Below are 23,801 nucleotides of genomic sequence, written 5' to 3' on the forward strand. Positions count from 1 at the left end.
TCCTGTTCTGGGCCGTTTTCCACTGTCGCCTCCGTGTAGTTTTGATCGTGTCATGGGCCCCCCCCCCCCCCGCCCCCGCCCCCCGGGTCCCGACAGGATTTCCTGACGGTGCCAATGCTGGCCAGCCCCTGGTGTGAAACCTCTACTGAAGGAGAAAATCACGTTATTGCTATCAACACTATTCCTCGGAGGTTTCTGTTTCCTACTCTGTGTCTCGCATAATGTTTGCAAGCCTGGTGTTTCAATAAAGTGAGAATGTATCCCCCAAAGATGCTCCATCTCACCGACACTGCTGTGATCCTGAGAGAGTCGACGGTGGAGTGCTTGAAGAGGTACCAGAGGACGGGCCCAATCTCCCCCGTGATGAAGCCCTGGGCCTGCGCAGAGCAGGTGGTGCAGACGTTCTCGACGATCTTCGCTGCCATGTGGTTCACCACACGCTCCTCCTGCGGAAGGAGACCAGAGAGCGAGGAGGGGGTGGAAAGGCTGTTACCGAGTGTGAAAAACAGACACGTCACCTTTTCGTGACCGCTGCAAATAAAGGCCTGGCTCCAGGAGGGAGTGACCTGCCCCCCCATCCCCCATGCGCCAGGTATTTTATAGGAGGTACCGTATTTTTCGGACCATAAGACGCACTTTTTTCCCCCCAGAAGTGGGGGGGGGGAAAGTCCCTGCGTCTTATGGTCCAAATATAGCCTACACATATACTTTAAAAAAAACGTTTTTTTACTTGCCCGGCTCTGTGTGGTCTCTGGGTGCTTGCCCGGCTCTAAAATGGTTCTAAATGCTGCTGTTTACTTTACAGGGCTGATTACATGTGTTTATGACTGTGATGTTGGGTTTTAATGCACATAAAATATTTTAGGACACTATTTGTTTCAGAATCTTTTTTTCTTCATTTCCCTTCTCTAAAAACTGGTGCGTCTTATGGTCCGGAGCGTCTTATGGTCCGAAAAATACGGCAGTTTAGGTATTTGAGGAGATGGGTGAGGTATTTTAGGCTATTATGAAGCTATTACCAACAACCTAGCATAATATCACATATTTTAATAAAAAGCTGAAATAATATGAAAAAAAACACACAATAAAAGCATAACAAAACTGGAAGGTGATTTTATTTATTTTTTATTTTTTTAATATATTTTATTGATTTTTCAGAGAGTGAGAAACATCGATGAGAGAGAAACATCCATCAGCTGCCTCCTGCACACCCCCTACTGGGGATGTGCCCACAACCAAGGTACATGCCCTTGACCGGAATCGAACCTGGGGCCTTACAGGCCCCAGGCCTCGCGACTTCAAATCACGCATGCACTGGGCTTCTAGTTAACAACAATTTTAAAACAATGCACTTGGATATCAAACATTATCCTTCCTATTATATGTACAATGAAAAATATGTGAGGGAGAGGAAAGAAGATATTTAATAAGGGATACAACCTCGTGAACGAAAATGGATCCTCTTTGACGAGGCATTCATCTGAGTTTTAAAAACTGAAGGCACGAAGTTTCTAAAATTGCTTTTACACTGTGAAAAGAATTCCTGGAGGACTCCTTTCTCCTTTGCGTTCCTGTATTTTGTTCTTCGGCATTTATTTACTTGACATATTCCACTTTATATCTTTATCTTATCTCCAGGATGGATGGGATGTGAGAGGGCATGGCAATGTCACCTCCGTCATCTGTGAACCCCCAAGTGTGCCTCACTGGAGGCCTTGAATGAAACCTAGAGGTACCCTCTGACTGCAGATAAACATGACTTAACTGCCCTGTTACTGAAACGATGTATTGAGATAATTTACCGGCGTCACACACATCCCATCACAACAGCTGACTACCTATCAACCCTACAGGCCGGAAGGTGTTCAGACTGCACTTGGGGTCACGGGCAGAGGGGGAGGGGGTTACAGAATGCTCCACACGTGGAACATGGCTCCATTACCGGGGAGCAGAGAACTCAGAAGGAAGATGTTTACTGTGACATATTTTCTTCATTCCTTAAGGAATGCTCGTAGCCCACGGCTTTGCCTTGGGTGAAACAATGTCAAATGGCTTAAAGCAAACAGACAATGCCAACCTCTTAGGTCAGCCACTAAACCCTTCACCGTGTTCCACGCGGGCACCTCTGTACGAGCCCGCAGGCTGGCGAGGGGCCGTGCACAGCGGTGAACGGCGGTGTGGGAGGGATCTGAGTAACCTGAAAAGTCACATCGCACACGAAACGGCGCCTCCTGTTCAAGGTGCCCGGTTTTCAAACCAAGAGCAACCTGACAAGCCAATCGCGGGCTTCTGAGGCTCACAGAAATTCTCTGCATACGCCTAGCTTCCCAGACTGGCCTCTCGGCAGCTTTCAAAGGCGGCAGGGATTAAGAATACGTGTTACAAACTACTTCCGCTGCTTCTGTTTGCTACCACCTTTTGAAAAGCGAAGGAGAAAGCTGGCTCGCTTTCTGCCCGCTCCGCCGGGGGGTCACTTGCTGGGGGGTGGCTGGGCCAGGACTGACATTCAGGAGCAATGCCTGCCTGCCAGCAGCTGCGGGCTATGGTCCCACACAGCAGCGCCAGCAGCACCGGGAGGATTATTACCATCCGGGGGCCACAGAGGACAACCAAGGGCCTTACCCCTTCCCGAAGGCACCTCATTAGCACCGTGTAGGCGGCCAGGGGGACGGCCCAGCATTCCCTGGGGTGCTTCTTTTTTTCTTCCTAAAACGAAGTGGAGGAAAAGGCTGTGAAGCTAGCAGCACAAAAGATAGTAACCCGTTCAAGAGAAAGGGGCAGTTTCAAATGCACAAACTCTCCAAAACTTCATAATGTTCCCTTTACAGTATGATTTCCCCTTTCCCCAACCCCCCATCAATGACGATCTGATTGGGGGTCCCTGACTGCACCGCACAGACTGGACTGCTCCCATTGCTTGCTTTGTTACACAGGATCCCCTCATCAGAAGCTAGAGGGGAACTGAGACAGGGCAACAGGAGCTGGCTGGCAGAGAATCTGCTCTATTGATGAGCGCCATAAGGAAAACCACAGCAGGGAAGCGGTTAGAGCACATGTGTCAAACACAAGGCCTGCGGGCCAAATCCGTCCCGCCAGGCCTTGCAATGTGGCCCGCACCGCGCTGTCATCACTGCACTCCGCTGCATTTCCATCACAATGACAGTTTATGACTGTTCAGTAAACCATTCGGCCCGCGATTTAGGCTGGATTTTAGATTTTGGCCCCTTCTCTGATTGAGTTCGACACCCCTAGGTTAGAGGGAGACTAGACAGGGTGGCTGCATCTCATACTGTGGATAAATGAGGCGTGATCATGCTTATGTAGCCAGGTCTCTGAAGGGACCCGTGAACAGAGACCTGGGACACTCCCGAGCAGGAGGAAGCGCAGTGCGGAGGTAGGGGTGCGGGCAGGAGCGGGGCACAGCAGTTGTGTGCCAGGGGGGGTGAGCCAGGAGCTGCAGGGAGGTCAGCGTGGCGGAAGGAGCGAGTGGGAGCGAGGGGGGCGGAGGTCAGACGGGCCCAGGGGAGGCAGCCCACAGGGCCTAGAAGCAACGGGAGGGATTGATGGCAGCGAGCAAGACAAGAGGCCCGGGGCCTCTGAGGAGCAACACTCGCTGTCTCCCGTGTGTGCTTAACAGGCTCACCCCGGCTGAGATCTGGAAAGCACACTTTTACTGACACCGGTGCAAAGCCAGGCGACTGTCTGGGAGTTCTGACCACGGCCAGGGAAGAGGTGATTATGGGCCGAACCAAAAAAAGGCGAAAGAAAGAATGCCTGCACCGGGCAGGGGAGGCATCCCTGACAAAAGAAACGGCAAAAAACACACAGACTGCAACTGCTGCTGGGGCACATCCTCCGCAGAAGCCCTCCGTCCTCTGCCCTCCAGCTGGCCCCGGGTGCGAGCAGAGTGTCGGGGGGGTGGGGGGGGCCGGCGGGGCGGGTCTGTGACACGGGGTGCACCAGCCTCTCGGTCAGCACGGACCTGAGATCTTAAGGCTGACATATGTTCGGCGACAGGTCCACAGAAGCCCTCATCTCCCCAAAACGTACGGCTTTCCGTGGACCCAGGGACAGAATCGGGTTCCCTATCCTAAGATGTGGTCGCACATCACAGCCACGGACGTGGGCTTTCTTACAACAGCCGAGCTTCTGCCCAAGTAGAGTGAGCACCCAGGAAAAGGATTCTTGATCTACTTTTAGAAACAAGGGGAATATTTCGGCCCACCGGCTGAAAATTGCTGCTCTGAAGCAGATGAGGGGGGAAAGGTGACAGACAGACAGACAGACAGGGAGAGACGGACAGCCTCCCCCCTCCAGAAGCAGCCTCTCTCCGCAGCTCCTGAGGCGTGCTCTAAGCCGCAAAGGGGGGACTTTGTGGGCTATTAATACTCGCCGGCCGGGATGTGTCAGGGCACGTCCGAGCCCAGCAGGCTCGTCTCGACCAGACGTCTCACCTGGGTGGCCACGAGGTACAGCAGCTCCCCGAGGGCTGGCAGAAGGCACTGCTTCAGTTTGCTGTTCCGGAAGTTCTCCCTAATTAATTCGGTTAAGAGAGTAATTGCCTGAAAAGAAAAGAAAAAAAAAAAAAAAAAAAAAGAAAAGAAAGTATATTATTTGATATGTATCTCAGTTCTCTAACCTGTATGTGTTATACAAGGCGAGGCTCTCTCCAGAGTTCACCTTCCATTTTTAAGAAGCAGTTTCCAAATGATTTTCAAAACATGGGCCTTATTCCTGAAAAAATAAAATAGTAGCTGTCCCCGATGACAGCAAAAATGCCTCCGGGAAAACGCACTCGGGCCTGGAGGGCACGGCCAGCTCCCACGCACTCCCTCGGCGACACTGACCCTGCGGGGCAGGCACTGCGCCCACTGCGGAGACGGGGAGGGGGGGGGGGGGCCCCGGCACGTCTCCGCCGGCTCCGCGGACAGCCAGGGCCTGCGCCAGCCCCTACCTGCCCGGGCCCCGGCACGCTCCAGCGCCCCCCAGTTTAATAACTCTCTCATGGCATTGAACGTTTAAATGATCCCTTCAAAAATCTGAGTATAAATCTTTTATTTTTAATATATTTTATTGATTTTGTCAGAGAGGAAGGGAGAGAGATAGAGAGTTAGAAACATCGATGAGAGAGAGTCATCGATCAGCTGCCTCTTGCACACCCCCTACTGGGGATATGCCCGCAACCAAGGTACATGCTCTTGACCGGAATCGAACCCGGGTCCCTTCAGTCCCCAAGCCGACGCTCTATCCATTGAGCTAAACCGGTCTCGGCAGTATAAATCTTATCCCAAAGCTTCAACACGACCCACGCTGACACGCAGCAGCATTTATCAAACGCAGTTCACTTCCCAGGAGCGGTGCTGGGACCATCCCGTCCCGTTGTCACCGGAATGCACGCCCCGGGCCACGGGTGAGTGGAACCGCACGGTGGCCGGGAAGCGGGGAGGAAGGTTTCCGATGGCACGTGAACACCGGCCCGGCCCTGAGAGGGAGCTGAGAGGAGGGAGGACCCTGCGGAAACCTGCTCGAAGGCAGCGGGGCTCCGACGGTAAGACAAGACGACTTCCCGTCGGCAAAGACAGAAGCATAAACACCGAAAGGAGGCCCTTGAAAGCTTCCAGAACACCTGGACAAAGGAACACTGTCCCCGCACCAGATCTCTGGCCCTCTTGTGAACAAGAGCCCGGGGGAGTGGTGTCTGTGTCGGGGGAGTTCACGGTCAGTGGTCAGGTACTGGAGGACACTGGAGGTGTGGTGTGTCTTTTTTAAAACTGACATACGATAAAGCGCAGCTATATAAAGTGCACACTTAGATGCGATGGACACAGGTAACCACCTGTGACCTCATCACCTGCAGCCACAATCAAAATGGCAACACCCCGAGTGTCCCCCCCATTCCTTTGGTAACTACTGCCTCCGCCCCACTCCTTTCTCCTCCCGAGAGGGCCACCAATGTACCGCCTGTCATTAATCCACATTTTCTAGAGTTTATGTAAACGGGATCGCATACTACGTATTCCTTTTTCTGGCTTCTTTCTCTGGATGAATCTTCAGAGAAACATGCTAACCATGAAAAAAGCCAATCACAAAAGGTTACATACCATATGATTCCACTTATACAATATTCTCAAAATGACAAGAGAATAGAAATGGCAAACAGGTTAGTAGTGGCCAGGAGTAGGGGCTGGGGGAGGACATGGGATAGAGGGCAGTGGGCGTGGTTAAAAAGTGGCGGTCTGAGGGGTCCTTGGGGTGTTGAAACTGTTCCCTAGCTGTTTTGATGTCAATATCCTGCAGCAATATTCTACTCTAATTCTCCGAGACGCTACCTCTGGGGAAACGGGAGGAAGCATACACAGGATCTCTCTGGATTATTTCTTACCACCTCATATGAGCCTATTAATTATCTCAAAATAAAAGGTTTAATTCTTTTTTTTCTTAAGTCAACCTCACACTAAATTCGAAACCCAAACCCAGCTCGCTGCTTGGCGAAGCTAGGGGCAGGGATTTACGGCTTTTCTCAATCTTATAACCCACCGGCACTCTGTATCATAAGCATCACTGGAAATTAAAACATCTTAATGCTGCAGAGCCTTGAAGAGATGAAACTGTGTGAACTGCCTCCAGCACGACAGAGGCGCTTAGGAGCACCGCGTAGGCAAACACGCATCCTGTAGTCTGTGCTGCCTAACCCCGGCAGGCTGACCTCACGCTGCCCAGGCCAGCTTTGGAGAGCGGTGAATGGTACGCGGCAGGCAGTTTCCCTGCAGTGTTGTTTAGACAGTTCCCCCTTGTTATTGCAAAACTTTAAAGAAATATTACTAGTAACAAAGGAAAACTATAGGAATAGTAAACAAACATAACATAGAAATGACAAATTCCAAAGAGAAAAATAAGTGTTTGATGACCTAGGCAGACTGGCATTCAAAATGCCATTACTAAACAGAACAAAAAGATAAAATAGATTTGTTAAGCCTTCTTCAGCTTCAGAAATCCAAGTACTATATGGATATTGGGGGGGGGGGGGGGTTGTTTGTTTTTAATATGTTTTTATAGATTCAGAGAGAGGAAGGGAGTGGGGGAGAGACAGGAACATCAATGGTGAGAGAGAATCGGCTGCCAGACACAGGTGCTGGCGCTCCCACACTCTCCCTCAGGTCCTTCGTCCTTCCTCCTGCCTCTGCGGGCAGGGATTTCATACACATACCAGGTGGGACCAAAGTAGTAGGTTTACAGTCGTCCATACGCAAAATAATTCAATAATTAATCCTATATAATAAAACCCTAATTTGCAAATCCACCAAACTGTGGAACGACCGGTTGCTATGATGCACATTGACCACCAGGGGGCAAACACTCAACGTAGGAGCTTCCCCCTGGTGGTCAGTGCGCTCCCATAGGGGAAGCATTGCTCAGCCAGAAGCCAGGCTCAAGGCTGGTGAACTCGGTGGCAGTGACGGGAGCCTCTCCTGCCTCCACTGCAGGTGGGCAGTAAGGAGCGAGGGGTTCTGGTCTATGAGAGCCCTGGACTGCAAGAGGGATGTCTGACTGCTGGCTTAGGCTCGTCCCCAGAAGGATGGAGGATCGAGCCTAAGCCAGCAGCTGCACATCCCCTGAGGCGTCCTGGACTGCGAGAGGATGTAGGTCAGGCTGAGGAAACCACCCCCCTGCCATCCAGTGCATGGATGGCAGGGGGGTAAATAATAATACAAAAATAAACATTTTTGGGGGGGGCCTCTAGTAAATAATAATACAAAAATAAACTTTGATACACTCACAACTGTAAACCTACTTTTGCCCCACTCTGTATATTGAGGGTTAAATTACTTTTTTTTAGAAAAATATATTTTTATTGATTTCAAAGGAAGGGGAAGGGAGAGAGAGAAATATCAATGATGAGAATCACTGACTGGCTGACTCCTTCATGCCCACTTTGGGGGATGGAGCCCACAACCTAAGCATGTGCCCTTGACTGGAATTGAACCTGGGACCCTTCGGTCTGCAGACTGACTCTCTACCACTGAGCCAAACCAGATGGGGCTAAATGACATTTTTATTTGGAACCATAACACAATTATGCCCATTGTATAAAGTTTTTTCTTTTTATTAAAAATATATTTTTATAGATTTCAGAAAGACAGAGAGAGAGAGAGAGAGAGAGAAACATCAATGATGAGAGCGAATCATTGATCAGCTTTCTCTGGCACAACAGAGGATGGAGCCCAACAAGCTGGGCAAATGCCTTGACCTGGAATCAAACCATGACCTCCTGGCTGTAAGTCAATGCTTAGCCACTGAGCCACCACAGCTGGGCTACATGTTTTCTTAGGAAACCAAGTCACCATTGTCCTTTATGAAAACTGAGTCTTTTCGATGTTGGAATGCGTCAAAGTTATGACACAAAGAACATAACCGCAATACTGCTTGAGTTTCCTATTTATAACTATTATTTACTTGTTACTATAGTCTTAATAGTCATCTCTTCACTCCTCAAATAACAGAAATACAAAGAAAGCTCATTTTAAATTGCATTTTTCTGCTTCAGGGATCAGCTCTGATTAGTTATGTTTGTGCAGTTCTTTCCACCACCAAGTCTCCTTCCGTGTTTCTTTCATCTAATAGAAAATTAAATGTGGCATTTGCTGGGTTCGCAAGGATTACTAAACACATCACATTCCAATGGATAAGCCTCACAGCTGCTGCTCTGAAAATATTGTAACAAAGGTGTGCTCACAGCGCGGGTAAAACGAGCAGGCAGATTAGTCAAAGCAAGAAACACGGAAGGTAAAAACTGCTCTACAAGATGTCAGGTAAGAAATTCAATGAATTTGATCATTATAAAAACTTAGGAAGCGTGCCGTTTAAGAGTTCTTTGATGTGAGGTGTTTCGTTCGTATGCAAAAGTGATTAAAATATGGCGATGCCCCAAATGATATCCACCGGGCTTCCTGGCTGAACAACACGCAGCCAGCACGTGTCCCTTCGCTCTACACCAAGGCCTGAATGTTATTCAGCTCGTTTCATCCTGTTCAACCCATTTCCCTCCCGTGCTGTCCAAGAACCAACCAAAAAAAGACGGTTGTTTAGCAGGGAGACACAGGGGCAAATTCACTGACACTAACAGTGCGGAGGGTTACAAATGGCACTGGGCCCAGCCGGCGTGGCTCAGTGGTTAAGCAATGACCTATGAACTAGAGGTCTCAGTTCGATTCCTGGTCAGGGCACATGCCTGGGTTGCGGGCTCAATTGACCTATGTGGGGCGTGCAGGAGGCAGCCAATAATTGATTCTGTCTCATCGTTGATGTTTCAATCTCTCTCTCCCTTTCCATTCTTCTCTGCAATTAATTAAAAAAAAAAAAAAATTTTTTTTTAGCCGAAACCGGTTTGGCTCAATGGATAGAGCGTCGGCTTGGGGACTGAAAGGTCCCGGGTTCGATTCCGGTCAAGGGCATGTACCTTGGTTGCGGGCATATCCCCAGTACGGGGTGTGCAAGAGGCAGCTGATCGATGATTCTCTCTCATCGATGTTTCTAACTCTCTCTCTCTCTCCCTTCCTCTCTGTACAAAATTAATAAAATATATTTTTTTTTTAAAAAATTTTTTTAATGACATCTGTCTCAGCTCAGGGCTATGAACAAGCCAGACATGGTCATAGTGTCGGCCCCGGCCCAGTAGCTCAATTGGTTAGAGCTACACCAAGGCAATGGGTTCGATCTCCGCTCAGGGCACATACAAGCAGCAACTAATGAATGCATAAATGAGTGGAGCAACAAATCGATGTTTCTCTCTCCCCCCAGCCCCGTCTCTCTAAAATCAATATATTTTTTTAAAAAAAGAAGAAACAAATGTCAGAGTGACTGATGTGAAAGGTGGCACCTTCCAGTCTGCCAACACAGAGCTACCTAGGGGACTTGGTGGGGTGCAAAACGCTCCATTGGGTTGAGGAATGACCATGAAAAGGGGGGGCATGAACCCCACAAAGAGGGGCCGTTCCGTGTTTACAAACCGCCATCCACAGGAAGACCCTGCTCACATGCAGGTTTTGGAAGGAAAAGTATAAACAGAAACACAGCTGGCGAGCTGAGCACAAGTCCTTCCGCCGGCCACACGCACCCAGCAAGCACAGGCCAGAGGTCATTCACCGAGTCCGAGGAGAGGCCACGCTGAAACAGCGCTTGGCCCAAAGGAGAGCCACGTCACCTCCTCCGAGATGCTGGGGGAGTCTGTGTCCCCCCATGCTGCCTGCGGTCCTGCCGAGCAGCAAATGCCACCGGGGCCCTCACTCCAGGAGTCGTTTGAAGCGAGATGAGGAGGCGTCCTCACTCCTGCGAACACTGCCCCCCTCTGGCTTCCAGAAGGACCTGCGACTCGGGGTCTCACAGATCACGTTACACCACCTTCCCCTCAGTGCCCTGGGCTACCGACCCCCTGCTCACTCTCCCTGCTCACCTGCACGGCCCCTAAGATTAAGCCCACAGGCCAGGCATGTGCCTGGACCAGGAATGAAACCAGTGACCTCCTGGTTCATGAATCAACGCTCAATCACTGAGCACACTGGCTGGCTGGATATTTTTTTGTTTTTGTTTTTGTTTTTAAATATATTTTATTGATTTTTCACAGAGAGGAAGAGAGAGGGATAGAGAGTTAGAAACATCGATGAGAGAGAATCATCGATCAGCTGCCTCTTGCACACCCCCTACTGGGGATGTGCCCGCAACCAAGGTACATGCTCTTGACCGGAATCGAACCCGGGACCTTTTAGTCCGCAGGCCGACGCTCTATCCACTGAGCCAAACCGGTCCAGACTGTTTTTGTTTTTTTTTAATAAATACTAAAGTGAGAGAGGAGAGGATAGAGAGGGGAGAGGGAATGAGATGGGAAAGAAGAGAGCAAGAGATGACAGACGAGTAAGATGGGCAAAGTGCTGATAATTGCTGGAAATGAGTGATGTCTCATTATGCCAGTCCCTCTACTTTTACGTACGTCGGAATTTTCTACAATGAAAACATTTAATGAAGGGGTCAAACTAGTACACCTGCTACTATTCCATCCAGTTCTATATTTTAGGGTTCTATAATCCACTTCCTAAACTACATCCACTGCATGCTTGAGGCTACAAATGTGTATCAAAATGCCAGGGCTATTTCCTAAAAATCATTACACACAGGAACCCCAGTGATTACTGGGCGATAAATGCGTGGTGATCTAATAGGAAAAGCCTAAGAATCAGGTTCCATTTTTTCCATGAAAAAAAATGAAGAATCGAATAAATGCTTCTAAATACATACAAGAGGTAATGCTCAACTCTTTTAAGTAGCCAATAATGACAGAATGAAAGATTTAAACCACATGTGTCAAACACAAGGCCCGCGGGCCAAATCCGTCCCGCCAGGCCTTGCAATGTGGCCCGCACTGCGCTGTCATCACTGCACTCCGATGCGTTTCCATCACAATGACAGTTTATGACTGTTCAGTAAAGCATTCGGCCCACGATTTAGGCTGGATTTTAGATTTTGGCCCCTTCTCTGATTGAGTTCGACACCCCTAATTTAAACTATTGTATATCCTAAGGATAGCACAACAGATCCCTCTCCCCCCCAATCTCTTCTGCCCCTCTGTAATAAATCACACCGGCACATGTCCCTACCATTGTTTCAATCACTTATTAGAGCTGTTGACATTAAGTGCCTGAAATACATGTCACCTTGCTGCCAGGGACTGTGGGAAACAAAGATGAATAATGAAACAAGGTTTTATACCGTAAAAAGGTCTATAGAGTCTTCAACCCCAAATTTTAGTATCTACTAACAGTAAACCTACTGAGAAATCAGAATGCATCTCATGCTTGAAATTTTATGAATAATTGACTGAAAAATGGTCTGCAAACACCTGAGAGAAACCTGTCCAAGGAGCACTGCACTCAGGTTTGCAGCAGGCTTCTCGACCCCCCTCCCCCCCCCCCCCCCCCCCCGGATCACGGGCAAGGTGCTGACCGCACTTTGCTGGAGAGGCTGCGCTGGCTTTCATTCATCTCCTGTGTCTTCATCACCAATGGAATGCAACAGCATCTCACACGGTGGAAACTCAAAAACAGAAGGAGAAGGAAGGAGGAGGAAGAGGAGAAAGTAGGAGAATGCAGGAGTAAGGAAGGGGGAAGGGGAGGAGGGGGAAAAGGGAAAAAGGAAAAGGGGGGAGAGGAAAAAAACAAGGAAAAGTTGAAAACAGAAAAGCTATGTATCTGCTAAGCCTGCTTCTTCCTGGAGTTGAAAGATAAATTCTTGAACTTGTAAAACTTTGTTTCCAGTGTTTGGGTGCCCTCTAGTGGCTGCTTCAATTATCACAGCCCGCTGTGTAAAAGATGGCATTATGGGGAACACCCAGGTCATTGTCCGACAGGACCTAGCTCACAATATAGTCTGCCGCACCCCTTCATAACAGGACATGTTTTACATGCCCAGCTGGTGGAGAGCCTAAAGGTCCATGGAGGTTACTGCCTTATAGCCATGGGACAATTCCACAGAGAGAACTTCGGGAAGGTCAATGAAATCTGCCTGGTCCAAGTCACAAAATGAGGGACACTCCCTTCTGTCATTCATAGCATTTCCGTAATAAGAGAAATTACCTCAATAACAGGCGTATGTTCTTGAAGTTCAGCTGTGTGTGAGGCCAGTAAACCAATCACGCGAGCGACCTTGGCCCGTCTGTAAAGGGAGAGAAAACAGCCCTTGAACAGGAGAGCCGGGGACTGGGGAAAGGGACCCCCGAGAGAGTTCCATTAAGCAGGGATGAGCACTGACGTGAGATAAGGTGGGTGAGACAGGGTGAGCCAACACTGCGTGTACCGAGCCCAGTGAGAGGCATGCAGGAGACTGAAGCAGGCCCACTGCGCCCCCCTGTGTACAAGCTGAACAAGCTGTGCTTCTGCAGCAAAGGGGAAAGCATTTCAAAAGGCCTTAGCCAGAGAGACGGACACAGTAATTTTTTTCTTTTTAAAAAAAATATATTTTATTGGTATTTTACAGAGAGAAAGGGAGAGGGATAGAGAGTTAGAAACATCGATGAGAGAGAACCATCGATCAGCTGCCTCCTGCACACCTACTGGGGATGTGCCTGCAACTAAGGTACATGCCCTTGACTGGAATTGAACCTGGGACCTCTCAGTCTGCAGGCTGACACTCTATCCACTGAGCCAAACTGGTTAGGGCAGTAATTTTTATTTCTGAGTACAGAGGTATTTGGTTAAAGATCTCTGTTCTACTACTTATTGATATTAGTGTTAAACATATACAGGTAGGTACAAAAATACGTTTATAGTTGTTCACATGGAAAATATAATAATAAGTATCAATAATAATACAAGAAAAAACTGTTTTGTGTACTCACAACTGTAAACCTAATTTTGCCCCACCATGTATATATTCACTTTAATACAAAGTTTTGCAATCATAAGTCTTACAAATATTTTTTCTATTTTAATCAATACTAGTCTTAGTGTAGTGTTTGTTTCATCATCCAGCAGAAAATAAAGCTGATGAACTATTAAACATCTGTTCAGGCCCTGGCTGGTTTGGCTCAGTGGACAGAGCATCTGCCTGCGAACTGAAGAGTCCCGGGTTCGATTCCAGTCAAGGGCATGTACCTTGGTTGCGGGCAGGTCCCCAGTAGGGGGTGTGTAGGAGGCAGCTGATCAATGTTTCTCATCGATGTTTCTAATTCTCTATCCCTTTCCCTTCCTCTCTGTAAAAAAAACAATAAAATATATTTTAAAAAATAAAAATAAACATCACTTCAGGTGATTTGGAAATGTTTATTTCATGTAGGAAATTCATTTGCCATGAACCTTTTCTATAATGTGGAGAGAACGCTGAGTTGTGAGCTGGTGAGGACTGCGCTCTGTGAGGAGTGCGGCATGTTCTCTGGGCGAAACAGCCAGAGAGCCTTGGCTTGTCAGGTTTTCAAATAGAGATACAGGCGCCCCTGGAGGGAAGGCGTCAGACTCCGAGGAGCTCTGGCACAGCAATGATGCTTACGGGTCCCAATCCCCCTTGAACTAGCATCCAGATTAAAGAAGCCCCAGGCACTACATGAAAAGGAAGTGGTAGGACCTTGGGCCAAAAGTTACAAGCTACTAATTTTAAACTTTTACGCAAAGGACACTGTCAACAGAGTGAAACAGCAACCCACAGAGTGAGAGAAAGTGTTTGTAAATCATATATCTGATATGGGGTTAATATCCAGGATATATCAAGAACTCCTACAAATCAACAACATAAGACAAGGAAGCCAATTAGAAATGGGCAAAGGACTTGGGACAGACAGTTCTCCAAAGAAGATACACAAATGGCCCATGAGCACATGAAAATCTAGATGGTCAGCATTACTAGTCACCATGAAAGGCACATCAGAACCATGAGCTATCACTTCACACCCATTAGGATAGCTATTATCAGAGGGGGTAGAAAAAGATACAGAAAATATAGAGAATATGAACAGAAACCGTCACGTCCTGCCGGTGCACATGTAAACTGGAGCTGCTATGGAAACCATGGGGCCTCAGGAGGTTGAACATAGGATTATCATATGACCCAGCAGTTCCGCTCCTAGGTGTACACCCCAAAGAGCTGAAAGGACTGAACAGATGCTTGCACACCAATATTCAAAGCAGCATTATTCAGAACAGCCACAAGGTGGGAGCAACCCAAGTGTCCATCAATAGAAGAAAAGATAATGTTGCATTTGCATACATGGAATTTATTCAACCTTAAAAAGAAATGAAATTCTGGTACATGCTACAACATAAATTAACTTTGAAAATATTAAACTAAATAAGCCAAGCACAATAGGACAGATACTGTCTGATCCCACTTACACTAGGTACCCAGAAGAGGCAAAATCAGAGAGACAAAAAGTAGAATAGAGGTTACTGTACGGGAAGGGGGAAACAGGGAGTTGTTGTTTAGTGGACAAAAGCTTCTGTTTGAGATGATGGGAAAGTTCTGGAAACTGATAGTGGTGAGTGCTGCACAACTCTATGAATATACTTCTCGACACTAAAAAATGGCTAAAATGTGTATGATGTATATTTAACCACAATTTATAAATTTAAACTTTATAATTATATGCAAATCATACTTCAATAAAGTTGATGGACAAATCTGATAAATATCCACTGCTAAAGTTCTAACTAAAGGGCATCTTTATATACACTGCCAGGAAATAATGTTGAGACAATCTTGCTAAAGAGCATTTTAACCATTTACCAAAAATATTTAATTGCCTTTTAGCCATTCATTCTAATTGTACAAATCTGCCCTAAGAGGTCAAAGAAAACAGAGAGGCAGAAAGATTTAAACACAAAAATGTTCCTTATTGCACTATGTATAATTTTTACTAAACCAAAACAGAGAGGAGTGTAAATAAATTGTCAGGCGTTCGTAGCATATTAAGAAAGAGGCATATCTTTTTAAAAATATCTTAAGACAAATAACTAATGACATTAAAATACATGTTACAATGGGAGAGAAACTTAGAAAATTATATGATGTGATTCCATTTTGTTTTTCCATGTGTGAACAAAACCAAGAGAGAAAAAAAATACCTACTTCAACAGTGATCTCTCAGAAGGACCTTTATCAAATGCCACCAGGGTGACAGAACCTGGGTCACAGAAGGCCTCACTGGTGAAAACGGAATTTGAGTGGAGAGAATAAAAGAAAGCTTTAAACAGAGGACTTGTCTACCTTTTTCTCAAATTAAAGGTGTTTAACAATTAAACTTGAATCTCGGGGAGGCGGGGGGAGGAAGAGAGATTAACCCAAGAATTTATTTGTGTATCAGCATAACCCCAGGGTGAAGCCTGGGAGTGGGGGTGATACACAAATGGCTGGGGAGAGAGGGGGGATCGATGGAGGAGTAAGGGGGACATCTGTAGTACTTTCAGCAAAGAGAGAAATTTTTTTAAAAAATTTTAATAAAAAAAAAAGTATTAAAGCAGTACTTGGAAAGGATTAAGAAAGTCTATTTTAAGAAGCCAGCAGGGGGCACCCCTTTCAAAGATATAATTTAAGTTTTAGCTGCAGTGTTAGGTTTTGTTGATTTCTTTTTAATGAGCATAGCACAAATCTCAACGTTTTCCATGCTCAGAAATTACTTAAAAGCCCTATTTTATAATGCCAGACCTTACCTTGGGAGAGTACAATATATAAGAATAATTATAAAAAAATAAAAAATAAATTTTAAAAAAAAGCCTCTTGCGAACATTAGTGCTGCCCCATATTTTGCCAGGCTGGAAGAATAGCTGATATCCGACACTACCACCCTTCACAAAGCCCCTTCCTCTGCCTGTCCCCACGGGCTCTGCTGACGGGGACACGAGATAAGCTTGATGATAACAACTATGACTTCCACACCCAATACACTAACCCCACTGAGAACCAGGCACTGTGTGAGGTCTTTCCTATGCTGGCCTCATTCAAAGCTTAATTCTACCAAAATCCTATGAAGAGAATACACTCCCCCCGTTTTGCAGATGAGGAAAGCAGATGTGTCCAGGGGGGCAAGTCTGGGATCCACACTCAGATCTGTCTGTACCCGAACCCAGGCAATCCCATTGCCCCACAAAGGCTCCCGGGAGACAGGCTCGGGAAGAGGGCGTCACCTGGTCAAGTCTCATTGACACCAGAGCCCAGAGCCTTCTAACGCGTTAGCTGATGTGCTTTTCACCGTGGCGTGCTGTCTCCATGAGCAAGTACACATGCTCCGACCAAGAGCTGACAGATCATAATACCACTTGACTTTAAATAACACCATAAGGAAGCTAGGTATGAGGTAAAAGAAAGACACAGTGGGAAGGGAAAACTCCTTAGGAGGCGTAACTAAATTAAAGCACAGGATCAGGGGTAAGTACTAGATAAAGAATACTCCGAAGAGTAAGTTAATAATGTCTCCAGACAAGCTTTGCATAATCCGAGAATTATAGTCCTGATATCAGGATAAGGACTATTTTGAGATCTTACGTGTTGGGATGTCTAGAGAAACTGCCGGTGACTCAATCATCATTACCAAGAATGTTTTATGAGTAAGTAGTTAGAATGTGCTTTTGATAAACATGTATGCTGTAACTTAATAAAATGATGAAGAACAAATTATTAAAATAGAAATGTTACTTACACATCCCAGTTTGGAGCCATTCGCAAATGCTGGATTAGCAGGTGGAACTAGGATAAAGATAAAGACATACATTTCATTCATGAAACCCCATAGACAGGGACTGCACAGTTAAGCTCTCAGACCTGCATACAACTGAGATGGGGATGCCGCACTAAGAAGTTAATTATTCACAAAAATGCAAGAGCACTGAGGATATGATAAAAATAAAAACTAAACACTACTTTCTGTTTCTCATACCCACTTATATTCCCTAAATGTGCCATATACACACACCAAGTACCAAAAAAGTAACCTTAAAACTATCCTGAAAGCAAATGACTTAATTTTCAAGCCAGTTCCCAATGACCCCACTATGGAGAAAGCCCAGACACTCTAACTTCCTCCTGGGGGTGACTTCCACGGCTCTGCCCAACTCCTAGGGCCCCACCCCATGACAAGCCAGTCAGAGGAATAGTACGACCAAGGGGAAAGTCTTGGGACTCAATGTCACACTTCAGTGTCAGATCAGAACCCTTGGGGTTCACCAGGTGGCCCAATCAAGGACCCTCTAGCCCACAGGGGCAGCTCATTCCACAAACTGATCTCTGTCCTATGATTTCAGATGTGAAAAAGTATCCCACAATTATTACCAGTCAACATAAAATGCAAGCCAGAGTGTTAGCAAAAGACGTTCAAAAATCACCGTCTATGCAACTGCTTTTAAACTTCAGGAAGAAACAGAGGATAATTTTGACAAACCTATGATCTTGATAAATTCCTTTTCCATTGTAACTGGAACAAATTAATAATTCAGCTCTCGTTTTAATCTCTAGATACACGTGAGTGACACGCAGAAGGCATGCTGCGAGGACCGTGCGAGGAGTCTTGGTGTCACGACGTAACCACCTACCAGGGGGGAGTGCAGGAGCCTGGTGGCCACCTCCCTCTGCCCGGCCACCACGCACAGGTAGCACAGGAGGTTCAGCTTGGCCCGGGAGGCGCCCATGGTCTTCTCGGGGCAGTCGATCTGCGAGCACACTTGTTGCAGAAAGCTGTTCCAATCCTGGTCCTTCAGCGACACTAACTTCTCCGCTGGAGAGGAAAGGAGAGACTGAAAGTGGGCCTCGTGAAAAAGCACCACCAAAAATATCTTGGGAGGAGTAAAATGGAACAGAACTTCGATAACTGAGGACAAAAAAGTCACGACTTCACAATGTCAAAATCAAAACTACGCCAAAGCTGACCCTGCTCTCATTGACTCTTTTATACTCATCTCGTTTTCTTCCATGGGACACTTCTGTAACGATGCTGGGGGAAAAAAAGATGTTAAGGGAGAATTATCCTGCAAATGAGAATCTAACAAAATGCAAAGTTAAGTAAAATTGTATTACAAAAAAGCAAGCATCTTTCTGTAAATAAAGCAATCGAGCCTTAAAATATTAGAAAAGCCAAAATTTTTACAGTTGTTGAAAAGTTCCAATGAGATTACTCTTCAACATCACAAGGCGAATACAGCAGCTCAAGTCACCTGGGATCCTGCCTCAAAGTCCCTATCCCCGTGGTCGGCAAACTCATTAGTCAACAGGGCCAAATATCAACAGTACAATGATTGAAATTTCTTTGGAGAGCCAATTTTTTTACACTTAAACTTCTTCTAACGCCACTTCTTCTAAATAGACTCGCCCAGGCCATGGTATTTTGTGGAAGAGCCACACTCAAGGGGCCAAAGAGCCACATGTGGCTCACGAGCTGCAGTTTGCTGACCACTGCTCTATACCAACACATGGCCAAACTAGGAAAGAGATGCATCCACAGTTAACACGGCTGAGCAGAGTTCCACCTTCAAACAAACAATCTGCAACAGTCATTTCCCAGAATAACTCAGAGTAAAGGGCAAAGGGGAAGGAATAATATTTTGATAATAACCCTCTACGTTTTCATAAATAGTGTGTTCTACTTGGCATGGCTTATTTAAATTTGACTATATTTTATGTTTTTATTTACTCTGATTTGATTTCATATCAGAGATTCTATTCTAGCTATGATGATGAAGTTTTCCCAAATCTAGTTCAATCGCTTTTATCAAATAAAATACATCCAAATTTATGGTTTAAAAAGATTTCTGCACTGGCTGGTTGGTTGGACGTTGTCCCATGCACCAAAAGGTTGCTGGTTCTATTCCTAGTCAGGACACATGCCTGGTTGCCGGCTCAAACCACGGTAGGGGGTGTGGTATGCAGGAGGCAATGGATTGATGGCTTGCTCTCACATAGATGTTTCTCTCTACCTCTCCCTCCCCTCTTTCTAAATTCCTTTCTTTCTTTCTTTTTTATTTAATTTCTGATATTCACCTAAATCAGACTTTCCAGTAGGTGAAAAGAAACATAACAATCTTCTTTTAAGTATCTCCATTCCCACACCATCCTCACAAAAGCGAACCATCTGGCCCCAATCTCAACTGCCCTGGCTTCCTTGAGTAGACTCCCAGTTCTTCATTGTGATCTCCAACCCTCCACACCCACAATACCACCACAAACGTTGGCAATTCAATGGGCTCACCAGGGGAAGGGCAGGAGAAGGGCCCACCCATGTGACAGGAAAGCCCGCCAGCTTCTCAGGAACTCCCCCGCCCACAAGAGCACAGGGCAGCCCAGACTTTCTGAGTATGGTCCAAAGCTGGCACAAATGGATTACAGGTTGTTTACAATTTACATAACACTGCCCAGAAAACAACCAGTTGGCAAGAAGATAGAAATTTAGCTATTCGTGAATAAAATATTCTATTTGCCATTAAATTTCTTTCTACAGAGTGTCTAAGCCTTTATGAGCCTACCTGAATATGCTGGTAGATGCAATACTTTTGGATCGAATTTAACTGGTGGTTGTTTCATGATCTGTGGTTTCAAAGAGAAGAAAAAAAAGAACACCTTTTGAGACAGACATTGGCTCCTGATTTATCGCCTGTATCAGAGTATAAATTAGTGAGGACAGAAAAGAATGCTGTAAGGTGTGTCACCCATAAGAAGACATAAAAGACAAGAAGCAACAGAATCCCCTGGGGTAGAAGTGAACCAAGAGCCCCCAAGCTCCCAGGACCTGCCACCGCCCACCTGCGTCCTGAGAACCCATGAGAGGGTGCGGTGGTCCCTTGATCGGCCCACCCAGCACACCAGGTGAGCGGTGCTCAGTGCCACCTGCCTTGGTAACACCATCAACTAGAACATCTGCAGTGATCCACGGTAAGCACGCATTGAGAAAGGAAGGCTTTGAGGACTCGGGCCTCCTAGACCCGCTGGACTGATGGGAGGCTGGGTGGGTGGGGCAGGAAGACCACCGCCCAGGCAGGAAGGGGAGAGGGTTACAGACAGGGCGGGAGGTAGGCGTGCATACATGTGTGTGGTTCGAATGAAATCAAAGCGGACAAGAGGGACAGAAATGAAAACGTCACCCAGACATCAGTCCTCAGGGAAATGGAAGGCCCAGCCCTTGGGGGTTGGGAGGTCCTTCCGCACCCTCGGGTTGTCGATAATGGGCGTGACGACGAGCTCTGCGTCCGTGTAGATGAGCTCCCGCATCCGGGATTCCAGGTCCTGCTGGCTCAGGGGCGCACCTGCGGTCTGAAACGAGAACGGAAATTAGCCTCTGTCTGTGCCTGATGGAGAGCTTTACAGCCTGGACTGATAAGATGCGGAGCAAGGCCGTCTATAACGTACCTCCACTGACGCTCACAGCGCTGACAGGGAGTCTCCTTTGAGTTTTCATATGGGCAAATTAAATGGGTGAATTAGTGGTATTCAACGACAGCTCAATGAAGCTGTTATTTTAAACAAAGAAAGAAACTATAAAGCACCTTTCTCTTAAGTGTGCTATCTAGAAAAACCAAGGATGAGGAAATGACTTAATTGTGAATTTTATAATCGTGAACATAGTTCGGAAACCAACTTGCAATTATTCTTTAGAATCTCTATATCTCACGTATAAAAAACAATCCATCGCTGCTCACCTTGGTCAGAGGAGGCGCCTCCTGCGCTGAACTCTGGGTCACATCCTCACCGGGACTTGAACCCACGGCAGTGCTGGTTCTCGGCGTTGGACGAGAACTGAAACACACACACACCAGGGACCATTATTCCCACGTCAGAAACGTGCCCCTCTGAAAAGGACAGAATGTCAATTCTTTGTGATCTCATCATATTAAAAAAAAAAAAAAAAACCACTTAATCTTATCTATGATTACATGACTATTATAACTTTTTAAAGTAATTTCCTGGCTAATTTATTGTTTCTTTTGTTTACAGCTTCTATGCTCTGTGCAGTATTTCCTGTTTTTACTGGAAACCTTACGACAGTGATTTTATTCTTCTTTAAATGTCTGCTGGTGTGAGCAGGATTAACGTTAAGAAAATAAGTCAGATATTCTACAAAGGACGAATAATATTCACCATTTGATTTCAGAAAGTGTTCCATATGGAAAGGCGTCTTGGTGCCTACCGAGTGACGAGCTATATGAAACCCACACCCACTGTGATTACTCCTCCCACATTGTCAATGCCTCAGTGCTCCCGATGGGCCACCCATTCCCCCCCCCAGTCTCTGATTTTGAGTTTTTCACATTTTAAGAAATTCACTCAGATCACCAGGGTCTTCTTTAGCAAATTCCTTCAACTTCCCAAACATCAGTATTCTCATTTCTCTTTCACTTCCTTATCTGTTTATTCATTCATTAAACAAGTACTGACTTAGCTCACAGGAAATGCCAGGGAGGGCACAAAGTTTTTAAAATCCAGGACAGGGCCCCCTCACAATTAAGTCACTTTACCTACCTGAGAAGGAACATGGACTCGTTCAGCTGACCCCCAAGAGTATTGTTAGGCCGCAACTCAGCTGGGTTTTCTGTAGCAGGAAAGGAGGACATTAGCCATAAAGGAACGAGTCCCATGAGCGGGACTTAGAGAGAGACAACACGAATGTGGAGGGAACTCTCCGAGGCAGCATTCTCAGGGGCACACACAGGCTCAAAGGAAAGCCCACCTAGTCTCAGAGAGCGCCCCGGCCGCTGACCACTCCTCTCCCCTCTGGCTTGTCCGCTCGGAGGGCTCCTCACCAGCTCCTTGGCATCTTGCGACCCGGAGCATTCCATCGTGTTTCTGCTGTTCAACAGGAGAAAGTCAACACAATCAGACTTACTTGTGAGCTTTCCACACAGCTTCCTGTGTAGAACAAAAGGTTGGAGATAACTGAATTCCACGTGACATTCGGCAAAGCCATGGAGTGAGAAGAGGAGTGCTTTTCATCGAGTAGCGAAAAAGCACCACTACGTGCGGGCGGTGTATGAAGAAGTCTATACGCCTTATCCCAGGAAAATAAATGGCAGCCGGCAAACTGGGGACGGAAACCAGAACTCCAAGTAGCCGTGACCCAGCCATGAGTTTCCCTGCATTTTCCCCTCTCAGTGCTGCCCAGCCTGGGCTCGGAGGCAGCGAGAGGACAGAGGAAGCTGAAAGAAGCTCTCTATTTGTGTTCCAAGGACAGGAAAGGGGCCTCTTGGGTCAGAGCAGGGAAATCCCCTAGGCTTTCTTTTTCTCTTTTCATTCTGTCCTGCCCCCGTCCCCAGCTAACCCCGCAGCAGCTGGATGGGAACAGCAGCAGCATCTGGCCAGTGCCTAACACTCACAGAGGGTCATCCTCTGCTCTAACCAGAAAGCTATGGCCTCAGGAATGTGGGGCAAACCCCTGGGGCCCCGCTATCTTTCTCAACCTCTCTCACTGTCTTCCCGCCACTGGGCCACAAGCACATCCAGCAAGACAAAAACCAGAATACACACTAACTGGGAATGCAAGGCTGGTTCAACATTTGAAAGCCAATTTATGAAAGCGTCCATAATGAGAATCGAAAGAAGAAAAACCACATGGTCACATTACCTAATACATAAAGGCATTCAATAAAACTCAACATTCATCCAAACTGAAAAAGGGCAGCTACAGAAACCTCCACCTCATCGTTCTTAAGGGGGAAAGGCACTCTCATCCTACAAGCAGAAGCCAGGATGTTCGTTTCCATCACTCCTGATTCAGTATCTTATTAGAAAGAAGAAAAAAAAAAGTCCTAGCAGGGCAATAAGGCAGAAAAGAGAAATAAAGACAAGGAGGTTACAAAGAAAGATGACAAACTAAGGTGGGGGTATTCTGTGACTTGCTGACACGGTGGACCAGAGCCCAATATCCTGTAGAACCTAATACAATAGTGAGAGCATAACTGAAGCTCACTGGATCAGAGAAACTCAAGTTTGGGAAAGACTCCAAATAGAATTCAGACTCCTCTATCCAATACAATGAACTTGCCAAGATTGAAATTAAGGCTCAGACAACCATTTATCATAATGCGGTAAGGAGGGGGAGAAGTCAATTACCAGAACTTTTATTCAGCTACTTCTCGCCTGTTCTTTTCCAAATACCATCATTTTTGTAAGTATCCCGGGCTAAGAAGGTTTTTATAATAAAAACAAAGTATATTAGTCAGGATGAGCTAGGTTATGCTGTGGTGACACACAACCCCTCAAATGCCAGTGGCTCAGAATCTGTGTCTCTTCCTCGCACACAGACATGCAGGCTGGTAGGAAAGATATGCTCATCGTGGACACTAAAGACCCAG

At 46.5% G+C, this 23,801-nt stretch overlaps 1 protein-coding gene across 3 annotated transcripts in view; it reads right to left on the reverse strand.

Annotated features, from left to right (window-relative positions):
- The window catches only part of ULK4 (unc-51 like kinase 4), a 215,037-nt gene that overhangs the window by 173,669 nt on the left and 17,567 nt on the right, over positions 1 to 23,801 (reverse strand). For all 3 annotated transcript variants that reach the window (XM_045579448.1, XM_045579447.1, XM_036431957.2), the window contains exons 10-20: positions 22,181 to 22,299; positions 21,973 to 22,042; positions 21,153 to 21,249; positions 20,662 to 20,766; positions 19,983 to 20,043; positions 18,060 to 18,241; positions 17,171 to 17,217; positions 12,624 to 12,702; positions 4,455 to 4,562; positions 2,623 to 2,706; positions 285 to 446 (exon numbers count right to left, since the gene is read on the reverse strand). In XM_045579448.1, the coding sequence (XP_045435404.1) occupies positions 285 to 446; positions 2,623 to 2,706; positions 4,455 to 4,562; positions 12,624 to 12,702; positions 17,171 to 17,217; positions 18,060 to 18,241; positions 19,983 to 20,043; positions 20,662 to 20,766; positions 21,153 to 21,249; positions 21,973 to 22,042; positions 22,181 to 22,299 (1,114 nt within the window). The remainder of the gene's footprint in view (positions 1 to 284; positions 447 to 2,622; positions 2,707 to 4,454; positions 4,563 to 12,623; positions 12,703 to 17,170; positions 17,218 to 18,059; positions 18,242 to 19,982; positions 20,044 to 20,661; positions 20,767 to 21,152; positions 21,250 to 21,972; positions 22,043 to 22,180; positions 22,300 to 23,801) is intronic.

This window comes from Pipistrellus kuhlii, unplaced genomic scaffold (assembly GCF_014108245.1).
Source record: "Pipistrellus kuhlii isolate mPipKuh1 unplaced genomic scaffold, mPipKuh1.p scaffold_m20_p_11, whole genome shotgun sequence".
NCBI classification, from domain to species: Eukaryota; Metazoa; Chordata; class Mammalia; order Chiroptera; family Vespertilionidae; genus Pipistrellus; species Pipistrellus kuhlii.